This window comes from Cornus florida, unplaced genomic scaffold (assembly GCF_030987335.1).
Source record: "Cornus florida cultivar Cherokee Brave unplaced genomic scaffold, ASM3098733v1 CherokeeBrave_3.0.0_Hap2_Chr05, whole genome shotgun sequence".
In the NCBI taxonomy this organism is placed as follows: domain Eukaryota; kingdom Viridiplantae; phylum Streptophyta; class Magnoliopsida; order Cornales; family Cornaceae; genus Cornus; species Cornus florida.
The window spans coordinates 114,097,880-114,115,488 of NW_026775575.1; the positions used below are offsets into that span (position 1 = coordinate 114,097,880).

The 17,609-nt window shown below is 38.3% G+C and overlaps 3 protein-coding genes across 4 annotated transcripts; all 3 read left to right on the top strand.

Annotated features, from left to right (window-relative positions):
• The first annotated feature begins 199 nt into the window (after positions 1–199).
• On the top strand, positions 200–2,017 carry LOC132308750 (UDP-glycosyltransferase 71K1-like). The gene has a single exon (XM_059806956.1). The coding sequence runs from the start codon at positions 410–412 to the stop codon at positions 1,847–1,849; it is 1,440 nt and encodes a 479-aa protein (XP_059662939.1). The 5' UTR covers positions 200–409; the 3' UTR covers positions 1,850–2,017.
• Positions 2,018–5,266: 3,249 nt separating this feature from the next.
• LOC132308752 (UDP-glycosyltransferase 71K1-like) lies at positions 5,267–7,326 on the top strand. Its single transcript, XM_059806958.1, has one exon. The coding sequence runs from the start codon at positions 5,337–5,339 to the stop codon at positions 6,783–6,785; it is 1,449 nt and encodes a 482-aa protein (XP_059662941.1). The 5' UTR covers positions 5,267–5,336; the 3' UTR covers positions 6,786–7,326.
• Positions 7,327–8,085: 759 nt separating this feature from the next.
• Positions 8,086–16,670, top strand: LOC132308753 (pentatricopeptide repeat-containing protein At3g22150, chloroplastic). Of its 2 annotated transcripts, XM_059806960.1 has the most exons (3): positions 8,086–13,072; positions 13,863–13,912; positions 16,387–16,670. In XM_059806960.1, exon 1 carries the CDS (start codon positions 10,154–10,156, stop codon positions 12,734–12,736), a length of 2,583 nt encoding a protein of 860 aa, XP_059662943.1. In that variant the 5' UTR covers positions 8,086–10,153; the 3' UTR covers positions 12,737–13,072; positions 13,863–13,912; positions 16,387–16,670. The 2 variants fall into 2 exon arrangements, with proteins under 2 accessions (XP_059662943.1, XP_059662942.1); XM_059806959.1 differs by lacking the exon at positions 13,863–13,912.
• Positions 16,671–17,609: the final 939 nt, after the last annotated feature.

Here is a 17,609-nt window from a genome sequence, read left to right on the forward strand (position 1 = left end):
CAAGCAATCGTTATTATCACATCAGGCTGGTCCAAAATAACACAACCAGTCAACCAACAACTACCCAATGGGTCCAACTTTGAATGGTGCAAAGATAAAAGGGACCAACGTTTCTTGGCCTTGTCTTCATGATTCTGACACTTGGTTTCGTGATGACCTTGATCATCGATATACAAATTTTGGCCCTGCCGTCCTTAATAAGACGATTTCTTGTAACTGCTTTGTCAATGTAGTAGACTAGTAGTAACCCCATTAATACTAGAATACAAATATGTGTGTATAATTTCCGAAAAAAAACTACGTGTGTGTATATATTTAGATATATACTCCAGTTTAACCAAAGAAAACATCAATTGAACCAGTAGGCAGTAGTACTCATCACCTACCTAGTACCCACCTGCACACAAAGATGATGAAGGCAGAGCTGGTTTTCGTGCCCGCCCCTGGTCGAGGTCACCTTGTATCCACAGTTGAGTTTGCCAAAAGGCTACTAAATCGAGACCAAAGGTTATCAATTACAGTCCTCGTCATAAGACTACCATTCGGCCCAGTTATGGACTCATCCATCGGCGACTCCCAAATCCGATTTGTGTACCTTCCCCCAGTCCAACCACCTCCCTTAGATCTAATCTCTAAGTCACCGGAGAAGTATTTTTCTGATCTCATAGAAAGCCATAAACCCCACGTCAGAGCAGCAATAACCGATTGTGTATTGTCCGCTGACCGTGCCGGTGTAAGCTCCAATTCAGTCCGACTTGCCGGGATAGTAGTCGACCTCTTCTGCAGTTCCATGATTGATGTAGCCAACGAACTTGGCATCCCTTCCTATGTGTTCTTCACCTCTGGTGCAGCCTTTCTTGGCCTCATGCTTCACCTCCCAACTCACCACAACCAAACTGGTGCTGAGTTCAATGAATCCGATCCCGATTCAATCATTCCGAGTTACGCCAACCCAGTACCTGCAACTGCCTTACCGTCTTTTGTTTTCAATAAAGATGGATACACCTCGTTTTTGAAGCACGCCATGAAATTTAGTGAGACCAGAGGAATCATTGTGAACACATTTGCCGAACTCGAACCTCACGCACTGAATTCGTTGTTGGATGGTCACGCGCCACCCATTTACACTGCTGGACCGCTGCTTGACCTGGAGGGTCAGAAGAATCTTCCCCGATCCGATCGTGACAGGATCATGAATTGGCTTGACGGTCAGCCATCCTTGTCGGTGGTGTTGCTGTGCTTCGGTAGCATGGGCACTTTTGATACAACCCAACTGACGGAGATGGCGGTGGGACTGGAGCGGAGCGGCCACCGGTTCTTGTGGTCGATTCGGCGGAGGCAGCCCACGATGGCGGTCCCAGAAGACGTCGTTGATTATGAGGAGGTACTGCCGGCTGGATTCTTGAAACGGGTGGACGGTAGAGGGATGGTGTGCGGGTGGGTCCCGCAGGTGGAGGTGCTGGCCCACGAAGCAGTGGGAGGGTTCGTGTCTCACTGCGGCTGGAACTCAATACTGGAGAGCTTATGGTTTGGTGTGCCGGTGGTCACCTGGCCAATTTATGCAGAACAGCAAATCAACGCATTTGAGATGGTGAGGGAGTTGGGATTGGGTGTGGAGCTGAGATTGGATTACAGGAAACAAGCTCACGGTGATGGGGGCGGTGACGTTGATGTGGTGACGGCGGAGGATATAGAGAGAGCAGTGAGATGTTTGATGGACGGAGATAATCCTGTGAGGAAGAAGGTGGGAGAGATGGCGGAGAAGAGCAGGAAGGCGGTGGCAGATGGTGGATCTTCCTTCACTTCTATTGTACGTTTGGTTGAGGATATGTTGGGAAACAACCCATGAAAGTACAGGGTTGAGGTTTAAGAATGTGTTTTAAGTCCATTGACAGCTTTATGTGAGAGTTGTTAAAAGTGAACTCATCAATCTTGTTGAGAACATTTTTATGGTTGCAAACCAGCTCTTGCATATTATATTGAGCCCATAATGGCACTATCAATTCTGCATAGAAAATGATAATTCTTTTAAAGCCGAAAAAAAAAAAAAAAATAAAAAAAAAAAAATAAATTGTAATGCTATCAAAGAGTTCTATCGCAACAAGAATCAATGATTAAATACGAAAAAGTTCATTAATTTTACCAGAAAAGATACTTCTAATACTATCACTTAAAAATTTTTAATTTGTAAAAAACATTTAATTGCTAACTTTATAAATTCTATTCACCCTCGCACAAATATCAAAAGGACTACTTTAGTCGACATATTTCGCTTCTAAAAATGGGATTTTCAGCTTTATAATGGAAATTGAAATGCACATTCTGCCTTTCAAAATTGGTACATCAAAAATGATATACCAGAGTTCAGCACTTGAATTCTGCCCGTCCACTAAATGATTTTTTAGGTCCACAAAAGAATAAAGTAATAATAGCACATTTGAAGTGAAGGTACATTAAAGACTAAAAGTGATAGCGATACATGTGAATTTACATTAGATTTTAAATTGATACATTTAATTTTGACGACTGAAAAGAACAATTTGAGAAATGAATCATTGGAAACAATGATTTTCCATTTTTGAGAAAGAAATTCTTCTTGTGGCCATCTAAGGTACAAGGACTTGGGTATGTTGAGCCCCCACACGACACAAACACTGAAGGTTTATTTGAATGTGACCTTGCTGCTTATTTTGATTCAAGGTAAAGTGAATAAATCAATGCAACCATAATTCAGGTTAGAGTAAATTTTCCTCCTAAAGAATGATAGTCTCCACCAAGCCCCTTCTGTCTTCCATAATTCAGCTACATTGCTCAATTTGAAACTTAAGTTTGTCTATTCTAGTTTTCTACTATGAAGGTGGATGGATTAATCATTAATGGAAGGGAAATACCATTTTACCCTAGCAGAATTTTTAATTGAAAAATATTACTCTTATTTTTATGGAGTATTAAAATCGAAATTTATAAGACAATACTACTCTCTTTCTTAGCTTTTTTTCTCTCTCCTCCCATATGTTTGTATACATATATATCTTTCTTCTTTTTTCCTTTTTTTATTTTTTCTGTTATTTTTCTTTTTAAACTGATTCATTCTATACTTTTTACTCTTTTTTTAATTTTATTTTTTATTTTTATCAAAACCAATTATTTATCCTCTATTATCATCTATAATTTATATATCACTCATCAAACCATCTTATCTATCTTTAAAATGTGATTATCCCATGGCTATTGTACATTTCTCTTTCACGTACTTTACTAAATCATTTACTTTTATCATTTATAAATAACAAAAGCTCAATTATACAATTTTACTTCAACTAAAATTTAATAAGAAAGTGCGATTATCCCATCATCACTATACTCCCCGTCCCCCTCTCTAGTTAAAGGGTACGCTTTAAAAAGTAAGATTAATTATTAATAAATGAATGAATTATTTGGTCCCTCCTCACGTATAAGGAAACATATTAGCTGTCTCTCTCCCTCTCTAGCTCTTTGCTAAACCATTCAACTAAAACTCAATTATATAATTTTACTTCAAAGAAAATTAAATTTTATAATTTACTTTAATTAAAATTTACAGTTATGAAATCCTCATCTAAAGTAAATATAAATAATATTTAATATATACAGAATTCATCAGCAGTAAAAAGACAATTGAAAAAAAAAAATGATGAAATAATGCATTGACAGAAGATTAACTACAATATATGTTATATATATGAACACACAATGGAATAAGGAAGGATAATAATAGTCAATAAAAAAAAAGAGAGTAATATTGTCCATGAGAACAAGAGCAGTGTAATACTTATCAAATCAACAGACACTGTGCATGAGTGAATACCGTTCATGCAGTGACTCTATCAGCTCAGGCTGAATTCGGTTTAAAAAATAATATTAATTATTAATAAATGAATGAATTATTTGGTCCCTCCTCATGATGTATAAGAAATTATATCAGCAGCCTAAGGAAACTAGCAGAGGAAATTACCCAAAATTTTCTCTAAAATTACGAAAAACCAAGAAAAAGAAATCCAATCACTAAAAATATGAAATATAAAAACTAAAAATAATTCGAGTCTATGTAGGCCTCCAACAAAAATCCTGAAATATTTGACATTCTTTGTACGAGTAAAAAATGGTGTTGGATTTCTTTCGATGCTATGATCACTATTAGGCGTACAGAAGGAATCGTGTTTAAGAAGCTCAGCAAAGTATTCGATGTTTGTGGTGCACCAAATATAACTTTTATAGCTTCACGATTAATAATATATTTCACAGGAATTGATATGTATGAATATGCAAAGCACACATGATCGGCTATTAGTCATTCGACTCATTCCAACACAAGCTCCTAGCTAGTTATACGTCTGATTGTTTTTTTTTTTTTTTTTTTTTTGGTAATTATTACGTTTGATTGTTCCTTGGCATCAACTTGATGCTTGAACTATTCTACATGGTCCTGGACATGCAAATTGGGAACATGCAACTAATTCACGTTTCTTACTTTCAGCAACAACGAATTACGTACATTTTTGGGAGGTGGAGGTATAATGAAGAATAAGAGGGTACGTGTTGGAAGAGAAAGGGTGATTCTCTACAATTTTCTTTATGCTTTCACTTATGCTTTCTTTCTTACTTTTAGCCCGTGAATGTATGTAATCAACCCCTAGGTACGTTGTCACTATTTCTAGAGGAGGCTTGTGTATGTAAGGGATTGGTAGCCGCCATGAAGCACATACTCGGGCTGGCGATCGAGTAGGGATGAGTTTATTACTTAAACCCTTGATAATTAAATCAATGATGATTTTTTTTTGTTTTTTTTTCTGTGTGATCAATATTCATTTGTAAAACAAGCAATAAAATATATCAATCACATGCTAACTTGTTTTCAAAATTAAATACATGAGCATATTCATTGTAGTCACATAACACCCTATATAGTTGTTTTTGTTATTATGCCCAATTTTATGTTCTCGTGATTGTTTGGAAGGTTTTCTCATATAAACCATGCATAGACTATGAAGCAATTATACTTGTGTAATGTGTGGGTTGTTCCTTTTCTCACAAAACATTTCACACACACCCCTATTAAAATATAGCTAGAACTCACTTTTCTAATAATCTCCCCACTTGATTTCTTAAAAATTCCTTAGATTCGTGGAACTTAATGATCTCCCTGCCACGTACCCTTAAAAAGACGAATCCTTGCAACTGGTTTGCCTTGATGTCGAAAGGAATAATACTGTAATACAAATAAAGTTGATCATCTAAAGAAAGATCAATTGAAGCAGTACTGAATACTGATCGATCACCAAAACATATATACCAAGATGATGAAGGCAGAGGTAGTTTTGGTTCCCTTCCCCGCAATAGGTCACCTTGTATCCACAATTGAATTTGCAAAACGCCTACTAAATTGGGACCAAAGGTTATCAATTACAGTCCTCGTCATAAGACCACCCAGTGCCCCAATTGTAGACTCATACACCCACTCACTCGCCACCGGCGACTCCCAGATCCGGTATGTGTACCTTCCCCAACTCCAACCACCTCCCTCAGATATGATGTCTAAGTCAGTAGAAAAATATTTTTCTGATTACATAGAAAGCCATAAACCCCATGTTAGAGCCGCAATAACAGATGGTATAGTATCCTGTGGAAGCTCCAACACAGTCCGACTAGTAGTGGACTTGTTCTGCACCTCCATGATTGATGTAGCCAACCAACTTGGTGTCCCTTCTTATGTGTTCTTCACCTCAAGTGCAGCCTTTTTTGGCCTCATGCTTCACCTCCCAACTCATCACAACCAAACTGGTGCTGAGTACAATGAATCCGATCCCGATTCAATCATTCCATGTTACGCCAACCCGCTACCTACAAATGTCTTACCCTCTTTTGTTTTCAACAAACAAGGTGGATACGCTTCCTTTTTGAAGCACGCCATGAAATTCAGCGAGGCCCGGGGAATTATTGTGAACACATTTGCAGAACTCGAACCTCACGCGCTCAATGGTTTGTCGGATGGTCACGCGCCACCCATATACACGGCTGGACCTCTGCTTGACCTCCAGGGTCAGAACCATCTTCCCCAGTCTGACCGTGACAACATCATGAAATGGCTTCACTGTCAGCCATCGTTATCCGTGGTGTTGCTGTGCTTTGGTAGCATGGACACTTTCAGTTTCAGCGCAACCCAACTGGCGGAGATGGCTGCGGGACTTGAGCGGAGCGGCCACAGGTTCTTGTGGTCGATACGGCGGCCTCCGTCGCCGATAGGGGTGCCCGAAGACTACGAGGAGGTACTGCCACCTGGATTCTTGAAACGGGTGGAAGGTAGAGGGATGGTGTGCGCATGGGTCCCACAGGTGGAGGTGCTGGCCCACGAAGCAGTTGGAGGGTTCGTGTCTCACTGCGGGTGGAACTCAATATTGGAGAGCCTGTGGTTTGGCGTGCCTGTGGTGACTTGGCCAATCTATGCAGAACAGCAGATCAATGCATTTGAGATGGTGAGAGAATTGGGATTGGCTGTAGAGCTGAGATTGGATTATAGGAACCATGGTTTTGGTGATGAGAGCGGTGGTGTTGATGTGGTGACAGCGGAGGAGATAGAGAGAGCAGTGAGATGTTTGATGGATGGAGATAATCCGGTGAGGAAGAGGGTGGGAGAGATGGCGGAGAAGAGCAGGAAGGCAGTGGCGGATGGTGGATCTTCCTTCATTTCCATTGAACGTTTGGTTGAGGATATGGTGGTAACAACCCATGAGGGTAGTAGGGTTTAAGAACGGGTTTAAACTTTAAAGTCCAGTAATTAATGTTAAATAAGTACAAAAACTGTTTTGCATGATTATTGAATGTAAGTTTTGCAGATTGCATTTTAATAGTTGAACAAAGACTGCTTGCATTTTAATGCATCATTCCTATCAAAGTTGCATCCTGTTTCTTGCCAAATGTTAAGTCAGCTTGTATGGCAGAACTTTTTATACTTCGTGAAAGTATTAAGATGTTGATTAACCGGGGCTTCTCCAGTGTGATCGTTGAGGGAGATTGTCAAGGAGCCATGGCTCTTGTCCCAAATGATAGTCTCTCAATTACAGTTTTAGGTGATATTTTTGCTTTACTTCAGTTGGGTAATGGTGATTTTTTTTTTTGTCTTGAGTTAATCGAGATTGTAACTATGTTGCTCACCATCTAGCGAAGATGGCTCTCAGTTGTAAGAGAGGGGATAGTGATTGGAATGTGTGGCCTTCAGGCTACTCAATCTCATTGCTGTAGACCTTCTTTCAATTTCTCTATAAAATGTTTCTTCCGTTGTTCGTTAAATTCATATTGAAAATGATGATGCATGTTTTAGAAATAGAAGAAATTAATTGGTTGTTGCGCTGAATTAGTTTAACAAGACTACTCTATAAATCCTAAGGACGCTCTCAAAAGACCATTTTACACATGCAAAGCATAATAGTAAATATATCACTTCTAAATTGGTATTTTCAGCTTTTAAAATGAAATGATTATCGTGTCTGGGACATGTAATTGAAACTTTTAAATTGAATTTAATGAAATTAAGAAAAAATGTAGTTCAATTTTTGGAATTGTTTTTATTTATTTCTAAAGCTCCAATCATATTACTGCTAAACATAATGTTAAAAAATTCGTGTAATAGCATACACTGAAAAATCATATACTCGTAAAATGGAGAACTGATAGCTCCAAATGAGTTTTTTTGATTAATTAATCATTATTAATTATATCAAAAAGTAATACTTCTAATCTACTACTACTTTGCCTTCAAAATGAAGATTTCAATTGAAACTAAAAAGAAAAATTTGTGGAACGAACTATGGGGAACATTGTTTTTTCCATTTTTGAGGAATATATGCTTCTGGTGAGCCCCATGTCATCGTACAAACACTGATTCTTTGTTTCAGATGTGACATTGCCTGTTTTGATTTAATGTAAAGTGAATAAATTAATGTAAGCATAATTTATGTTAGAATAAGTTTTCTTAAAGAATATGGGATTAAATGCAAAAAAAATCTTCATATACATTTTTGCTGCAGATGACTTCATCCGGCAACTCTCCGCTAGAATCTCACCGGCAAAATGATCACGTGCCATCACGTGATACATATCTAACTTTATGACCATATTGTCCTTTATAAGCATGAAAAGACTCCATTGCCCTTCTTGTGACCATCACCATCATCACTGAGGCAATCCATCGCCACCACCATCATCGCCGAAAAAATCCACTGCCACCACCATCAAGCATAATGACCACCTCATCTATGGTCCCTAGCAATCCAAACGCACACATCAGCACCTTCTCTCTCCTCTCCCTGCAGACCAATCCTCTTCAGATTGTTCATCAATGATTTCACCCTCCGATTTCAAAAAAGAACAGAAAATTAACAAATTGTAATCAAAATGGCTAAACAGAGACAATAAACAAAACAATATGGAATAACACTGGGTTTTTTCCCACAGAATTTAGAAAAATCATTAAAGCAGCCATCAGTCCTCCGAGCTCGTCGCCGCCACAGTTCTTCATCACAGCCGAGAGCTCCATCGGCCAAGCTCAACGGTCCATCTCCGCCGCTGTGCAGTTCATCCTCGCCGGAACAATCTATAATTTTCAACGGATTATGACAGTACCTTGTTCGCTTAAGTTTCATCTATCTGAACCTTGTCGCCGCCGGTCCGCAATCACTTATCACGCCAACTCATACAGCTTCGGCTAGATTGCACAACGGCCGGCGAACAAGAGGGAGACTCGGTGGGTTTTGATGGAGAGATGTGGAGGAAAAAATTGGCCATATGAGGAAGAAGACGACTGCCGCGGCGTGGGGCGTGCAGAGCACGCGATTTGCAGTTACCGGCGCGTGTTGAATTCCTGAAATTATGTCATCGCCTCCACTGCTGCAGATCTATTTATTGATGACGATTTGGTAAACCCATGGCCGCCACCTGCAAATCAAGACTGGTGGTTGTAGTGATGTTGCAATCTTTGGCACCACCCATACCAAGTGTTGATTCAAACCCAAGCGGCGTGAAGGTGGGTGATGAAAGGTCAGATTTGAAGGTTTGGTGGTTCAATTTATCTCGACGGTCAGTTGGCGTCTTTCTCCGATGAGGTTCGACACGACTGCCGTTGCAAATCCATCTCTGCCGGCGACCACAAACCCAAAATCAATCACTTAATCACAACCCCCACACTCAACCCAACCAATTCAACCACCCAATCACCAATTCGGACCAGAGAGATTTTCAGATCAGAGAGATTTTCATGCCGGCGCTAAGCTCCACCATGACCGAGGGCAAGATTGTGTCGTGGGTCAAGTGAGAGGGTGTCAAGCTCTCCAAAGGCGAGAGTGTAGTCGTCATCGAGTCCGACAAGGCCGACATGGACGTCGAGACCTTCTAAGACGGTTACTTGGCCGCCATCATGGTCGACAAAGGTGATGTCTGTCGAGTTCCTCACGACGGTACATATATACACATCTATATATCTATATCTATATACACACAACAAACCTATTCCCGTCGCTCCGCAACCGTGCGCCGCCTTCTTTGGGCTCGAGTCGATAGTGGATGAAGGTTAATTTTATTAGAAGGGCAGTTTCATCCTCTTATTTTTTGGTGGTGGGCAAATTACAACAAATTTATAATTTATGGTAATTTTTTTTAGTTCAGAAAAATTAGTTGCAAAATCCCTATAGTTCAGGAATTTTTTTTTTGCATTCTCACCAAGCCTCTCTGTGCCTCGGGTGAGGTGTGTCTATCAACCTTCCAGTTGTTAGGTGAGTTGTGCCTATCAATCACAAATCATCCAAAAACTTGGGTTGAATGCAGCGTAGAAAAAACAAGACTTATTTTTTTATTAAAAAAGTATACAATCAAAAATATTGTTTTGTTATTTTTATTTTATTTATCTATTAATTTTGTTATTGAGATATGTGACAAATGATTCTGGAAAAATTGGAGTAGAAAAAAATTGTAGACTTGTTTTTTACCGATTGTTTATTTGAAGATAGCAATCCTACTAAGTTATTCAGACATTTGATGTCGTTGTAGATAATTTATCATATTTGATAACTTCCATCCAAAAGATATCACAACTCAATAAGAGGAGGCAAAGAATTCACTCCAAATGCGGTTAACCATGTCCTCCTCTTCTCTTCCTCTCCCACTCTCATCTTCTTTTGCTAATAATCACAGTCACTGTCACCACCATAACCGTTCTTCACCCTCATCCAACCTCTCGTTACCCCCAAACCCACCTTCCCAAATTCAACCATGGGGTTCCGAAGACTCCTACACACAGACGTCTCTCGACCCACCACCCCACAAAACCCGGTCAATTCGATACCGACTCAGTCAATTGTGCCGAGAAGGCAAACCCCATATTGCCCGACAACTGTTCGATTCAATTCCCCGCCCAACAACCGTAATTTGGAACACAATCATCATTGGGTTCATGTGTAATAACATGCCCGAAGAAGCTATCTTGTTCTATGCTCGCATGAAGTCTTCATCCCCTGATACCAAATGTGATGTCTACACTTACTCCTCCACTCTCAAAGCGTGCGCTGAAACCGGGCAGCTTAAAATAGGTAAATCAGTGCATTGCCAACTTCTTCGTTCCCATTTGTATCCCAGCAGAATTGTCTCTAATTCTCTCTTAAACATGTATGCTACTTGTTTGAGTTCAACAGAAGATGAATTGGGTTGTTTTGATTCTGATTTGTCTAGATATGATCTGGTGCGTAAAGTTTTTGATACATTGCGGAAGAGAAACGTGGTTGCTTGGAATACCATGATTTCCTGGTGTGTAAAAACAAAGAGATACGTAGAAGCAGTTAGGCATTTTGTGATGATGATGAAAGTGGGAATAAAACCCACTGTTGTAAGCTTTGTCAATGTTTTCCCGGCTGTTTCGAGGATGGCGGATAATAACAATGCGAATGTTCTTTATGGGTTGCTTCTTAAATTGGGTAGTGAGTATGTAAATGATCTGTTTGCCGTGAGTTCTGCGATTTGCATGTTTGCCGAGCTTTCTTCCCTTGATTTGGCTACGAAGGTTTTCAAACACTGTTTGGAGAGAAATACAGAGGTTTGGAACACTATGATTGGCGCATTTGTTCAGAAAAATCATCCACTTGAAGCAATTGGCTTTTTTCTGAAAGCTCTAGAATCAGAACACAGTATTCTTCTGGATAATGTGACTTTTCTCTCAGCTCTAACGGCAGCTTCACAGTTACAGCAGTTGGAGTTTGCTCAACAGCTACATGCGTGTACAATTAAGAATTCATTGGCATTGTGTGTCATTGTACTGAATGCAATAATTGTCATGTATTCAAGGTGTAACTGTATTGAGATGTCATTTGAAGTATTCAGTAGAATGCAGGAAAGAGATGTTGTTTCCTGGAATACCATGGTTTCTGCTTTTGTGCAGAATGGGTTAGATGATGAAGGGTTGATGCTTGTGTATGAGATGCAGAAGCAAGGGTTCATTATTGATTATGTAACAATAACTGCTCTACTTTCAGCAGCATCAAATCTAAGAAACCAAGAAATTGGAAGACAAGCCCATGCTTATCTTTTTAGGCATGGTATTCAATTTGCAGGAATGGAAAGTTATCTCATAGACATGTATGCTAAATCTGGTTTGATTGAAGTGGCACAAAAACTTTTTGAGAAAAATTGCATTCTTGACAAAGATCAAGCCACGTGGAATGCTATGATTGCTGGGAACACACAAAATGGGTTAATTGAGCAGGCTTTTATTGTCTTTAGGCAGATGCTTGAGGAAAATGTGACACCCAATGCTGTAACCTTCGCATCAATTCTCCCTGCCTGCAATCCAATGGGAAGTATGACTCTAGGTAAGCAACTCCATGGCTTTGCCATTCGGAATTCGTTGGACCAAAACATTTTTGTGTGCTCTGCTCTGGTAGACATGTACTCAAAATTGGGTGCAATCACTTATGCTGAAAACGTGTTTACTAATTCCCCTGAGAGAAATTCTGTTACATTCACCAACATGATATTGGGTTATGGTCAGCATGGGATGGGTGAGAAAGCACTCTCACTTTTTCACTCAATGAGGAAATCTGGTATTAAACCTGATGCAATTACATTTGTTGCAGTCTTGTCTGCTTGCAGTTATGCTGGATTGGTTGATGAGGGCCTTCAAATAGTTGAATCAATGGAAAATGAATACAGGATTCGGCCCTCACCTGAGCACTACTGTTGTGTTGCAGACATGTTAGGGAGAGTTGGGAGGGTGGTGGAAGCCTATGAGTTTGTTGAAAAATTAGGTGAAGAGGGTAATATATTGGGAATTTGGGGATCACTTCTCGCAGCTTGCAGAATTCATGGAGAATTTGAGTTGGGAAAAATTGTTGCCAATAAGCTGCTTGATATGGAGAGGGGAAATAGCATGGCAGGCTATCATGTTTTGATGTCAAATATGTATGCAGAGGAAGGAAACTGGGAGTATGTTGACAGAGTAAGAAGGGGCATGCGGGAGAAAGGTTTGATGAAGGAGGTTGGCTGCAGTAGGATTGATTTAGCTGGGTATGTGAACTCTTTTGCATCTAGAGATCGAAAGCACCCTCAATGTGATGATATATATGATATGTTGGGAGATTTAACTATAAATATCAAAGATGCTGGGTACAGGCCTCGTCTTGATTCGCATATAGGCTGGATTTCTGAATCTGAGGAATGATAAAACCTCTTTTTCCATTTGGATGGCCTATGGAATTACAACTGGGAGACTAATCACTTCATGAAATGTACTCCACTGGCTATTGCTATTGCCTTGGTTGATGGATGGCTGGTGGTTGAGGCTTTGTGATTTAAGCCAATACCATTTGTAGAGCAGATCAGTGTCATTTGTCGGTGGATGTTGCCCAAGGCCATCTGCATCATATATGGTGGAACAGTATGCTTCAGTGTTGTAAATGTCAGTTTTCAGGTGGACATGGAGCAATGAGGTCTGAGCTGACATAGGTCGAATGAGATCATTCAATCAACTCAAAAAAGTCTAATACCAAATTTTCAGGTCAGTTACATAAATTCTTTATAAACATTCGGCTCTGCAGTCTTGTCTTCTGTTCAATAATTTTTGATTTATAAGAAACACCCCATGGAGAATTGGGTCTTTATTTCATATGTTATGTGCAGATTCGCTGTTAAGTTTCTATACTTTAGCTCTTTAGCCTAATTTTATACGGGTCCTTTAATTACAAGTTTCTCGCTTTGCTTTCTCCTTGAACTTCCTATTGTTATTGTTGTTGTTGTTGTTCTTTGTCTTATTATTGTGTTATCTTTGTAGAGCACAAACACATTGATTTGACATGGCACAGACATATCAAATTAAATTAGGGAACATATTATTATTATTATTATTATTATTATTATTATTAGGGTAAGGTGCAAAAAAAAAAAAAAAAAAAAAAAAAATCTTGCTATATACCTAATGTGCAATTGCCCCCCTGCTGTTAAAAAAACTCCCTACATTTTCCAAATTGAGCAAATAAGGACAATTCTTCAATTTGAAGATTGGTATATTGGGGGTTTTATAAAAACAAATTTTTTTTGTACAAAATACATTTTGGGGGTTTTATAAAAACAAAAGATTGTTCAAGATTGACAATCGGGGCAATTTGCAACAAGTTTTCAAATTATAGAGATTATATATATATGCTAAATAGCAGGGGTGTTTTTTGCACATTTTTTATATAGCAGGGTTTTATTTGCACTTTACCCTTTTTATTATTATTATTGTACCTCTAGAACATGAGCATGGATATGGGCCACTTATAAGACATGACCTAAGTCGCACTGTGCAGCAGCAGAAGCCAGAGCAAGAGTGGGAGCATGAGTCAATGTCCAAAATTTGGTGAGAGCGATATCGTCTCCATATTGTTTATATATTAATTGATTATATGTACTTAAAAACATGATTTTGCGTGGTGGTAACAGCACAACATATTCTTTGATATAGTCAAGGGTTCAGTTTTTGTATCTCGCACTTCAACATTTTCATAATGTCCCTAGGCATATACATGCAAATCTGGAAATTAGGTGGACATGAAACGCAAAACAGTGTCTGGTGAGCCCAATTCATGTAGCTTTCAATAAAATAATAGCAAAGCTGAGTCCACTAGTGAGCCCAATTCGAAAACATAGAAATTGAGAGAGTGGATTAATGGTAAATCTGGACCCAAAGTGTTGATTGCGTGAGCTATAGAGCACCCACTACAAGAAAAAGTTATTGCCTAGTGTTGGTCACTCCTATATAGGATGTGGGGAGGAACAAACTGGATACTGAATTTACATTTTGTATTATTTCACTCAAAGTGACTACTTTCAGACTTAAACTCGCTTTCGCATGCTTGGCAGTCCAAGATTTCAGCTTAGCACCAAGTAATGACCCCTAGTAAATGTGCAAACTCTTCAGAAAAGAATCTTCTTTTCTATGTCAAACATTTTAACATATGTGGCAAACTGTACTTCTTAGTTTACAAGTCTAACATTTTACAGCTGTCTTGTTTGCTTGTCAGTTTAACCAATTCTTTTCAATGCCAGTGCTTATCGTGTTGTTAGCTTGTTTCTTTTTGTCTATCCTCTCTGGTTGTATGAGAATATTATTTATGACAATACGTGTTTGGCTACATCTCTCAGTTTGAGGATCTAGCTTAATGGTGTGTGCGTCTGGGTTTAGCCTATTGGTCTTCCGAAAACGGGCCATCTTATAGCAGACAACTAACCCCTACTCAACTGAACTTGATTCTACCCAGAGAGAGGGGAGAGAGAGAGAGAAACTGCCACTAGGAGGTGAAATGAAGCGGATTCATGTGAATCTGGATTCAGATCCATATTTTGATGTCAAAATCCATAACTGAATCCAAATCGAATCCCATATACACGATCCATATCTGACCAATATAATCCAAACAAGGTCCTACTAAAGTAAAATATACCTGAATTTGGTCAGATCCCGGTTAAACCCCAATCCATTTCAGAATTACTAATTTCCAAACCTGACCTGGATCTGTAATGGATACATTTTGAAATTTAGACTCAAAATTAAAAACCAAATCCGCTAAACTTGACTTCGGATTGGATTTTGGGTCAAACCTTCTCTATTTCAAGCCTTACCTTTCACTTGGGCTGGAGAGAGATTTGTAAGAGCTCTTCGAAGGTCCCCAACTATGTTTCAAAATGGATTGCTTACCATAAAGACAAAGGAAGGTTTCTTGTAGTTGCATTTCTCTTTCCGCTAATGAAATATAACTTATGAGTTACGACTTAAAAAAAAGAAGAGATGAAACTGGAAATACACACAACTATCGCTTATAATGAAATATAACTTGGTTATTTGTTAGGATGGTTCATTGGGTTTTAAAATGTTTCCTGATGGTTAAATGATTGTCATTGCCGTAACTTTAGGTTTACGGAGTCAGAAGTGCTCAATTCATGAATTTATGGAGATATGTATATAAATGTTTTCTATAGTATAAGCTTCAGTCAAAATTGCAACACCTGATTTAGGAAAAATATATATATATTGCAATACCTGTATTCAGAGGATAAGGTGATGGGACAGCCTACAAAATTTTTCTTTGAATGTTATGCATTTATGCATAATTTGTGTGTTTGTGTGTTCAACTAGATGATATATAGGGAATGGAGTTGAACCCACCCGAAGATAAGTGCTGTTTATTGGTTCTATTCTGTGGTGATTAATGTGGAAAATGAGACTGAAAGATATTTCATTCGTGTATGGTATTTCAAGTACCAAGTTCGTTCTTATTCATTGAATGAGTTGCTGTTTTTTGTGGCATATTAGACTGCATAGGTCATTGTTTGCAAGCATGTCTATGTTCTTGTAAAGTTAGCTTATGCTCAAATTATGGATTTTGATGTTACCTTCTGAAAAATAGGGAATGTAAGGCAGACGATCTCTTAGATATTGTTTAAAAGTATGCAATGGATCTTTTTTTTTGCAATTTTCCTTGTGATTGTTCAGTTTTCTACTGCCTACTAATGGGAAATACAGTGGAAGGTGCTCAGCAAAGGCATTCATGTCCTACTGGATAGTTGTTATAATTATCAATTTGGTACATTCGGTTTGGTTATTTACATGAAACTATTTGTATGGACTGTTGTAAATTCTACTTGGGCAAACACTCGTATTAAAACCTTATATGCCATGCCAAACGTACTGATTTACAAAATCTGGCTATTTTTCAGATTCACTTGATTATAAGATGTGATCCATTTTTCACATATATTTGAAAGTAATTAAATTCCTCTTAGTATTAATATTTTTTGGCTTTACCTCACATTTTGCTCAATATATTGTTTTAGGTAGCATGTGGAAGGAATTTGGCAGAAGGGGTTTCCACCATTGGAAACTCTTTCAACGCGTGTTTGGTGATGTTACATTGAAGAACAAGAAATATGTCATATTCGAAGTCCTTTCTGATAGGTAAGTTTTGGATGACTTCTCGAATCTCAGTTTTAGTGAATAATTTCAAATCTCCTAATTGCTAAGCTTCCCTTGTAATTATTCAGAAAGTCTCAAATTTGTTGTATAACAATTCATCATTTTTCTAAAATATTGAAATTCAGTATCCTTTTGAAATCGAATAGTACCAGTGTTTCATCCCATGAATTATACTTTGTTTTAGAAAACTGCACCTTTATTATCACTCTCATTTTGTTGGTCTTTTAATAGTTCATGTAACTTTTATCCACAGTTTCTATGACATATATAAACCTAGATTTAGTGCATACTTTGTCTTCTCAATTTAGACTAGTTTATAGGCCTTTAGACCATGTTGCTGAAAACAAAAAATATATTGAAATGAAGCAGAACATCTCAATCATGAGGATACTATTTTTATATATTTATATCTATATATATATGCAAATTTATAGATTTTAGGGTAAAGTACATTAAAACCCCCTTAGGTTTGGCACAAGGGCAGAGAGATGAAAGTTGTCCTACTTTTGGACAATCACACCTCTTAAGTTTTGATAAAATGGACAAAGACACCCTGACAATGTTGAATTGACTTTATTACCCTTTGATAAAAAAAAATTGGCAAATACAGTTGACTTAAATTCCCTTGAACAAATAAGTTTAAATGGACTTAAATACCCTCTTCACCTCTGTCGCCAACCCAAACACACCCCTCTGCAACACAATTCTCAGAAATGTATTAAAGTTTGGTGAATTCGAGAAAACCCTTTTGGTATATTCATCTGGGTACATTGATTTCAAGAACATTTCTTGGTATACCAAAAGGGTTTTCTCGAATTCACCAAACTTCATTAGATTTATGAGAAATGTGTTGCAGAGGGGTGTGTTTGGGTTGGTGACAGAGCTGAAGAGGGTATTTAAGTCCATTTACACTTATTTGTTCAAGGGTATTTAAGTCCATTGTATTTGTCAATTTTTTATCAAAGGGTAATAAAGTCAATTCACCATTGTCAGGGTGTCTTTGTCCATTTTATCAAACTTAAAGGGGTGTGATTGTCCAAGAGCATGACAACTTTCATCTCTCTGCCCTTGTGCCAAACCTCAG

What these genes read in the sequence shown, in the direction of transcription:
- LOC132308750 (XM_059806956.1), top strand. Translation starts at nt 410, where the DNA reads ATGATGAAGGCAGAGCTGGTTTTCGTGCCCGCCCCTGGTCGAGGTCAC.
- LOC132308753 (XM_059806960.1), top strand. Translation starts at nt 10,154, where the DNA reads ATGCGGTTAACCATGTCCTCCTCTTCTCTTCCTCTCCCACTCTCATCT.
- LOC132308752 (XM_059806958.1), top strand. Translation starts at nt 5,337, where the DNA reads ATGATGAAGGCAGAGGTAGTTTTGGTTCCCTTCCCCGCAATAGGTCAC.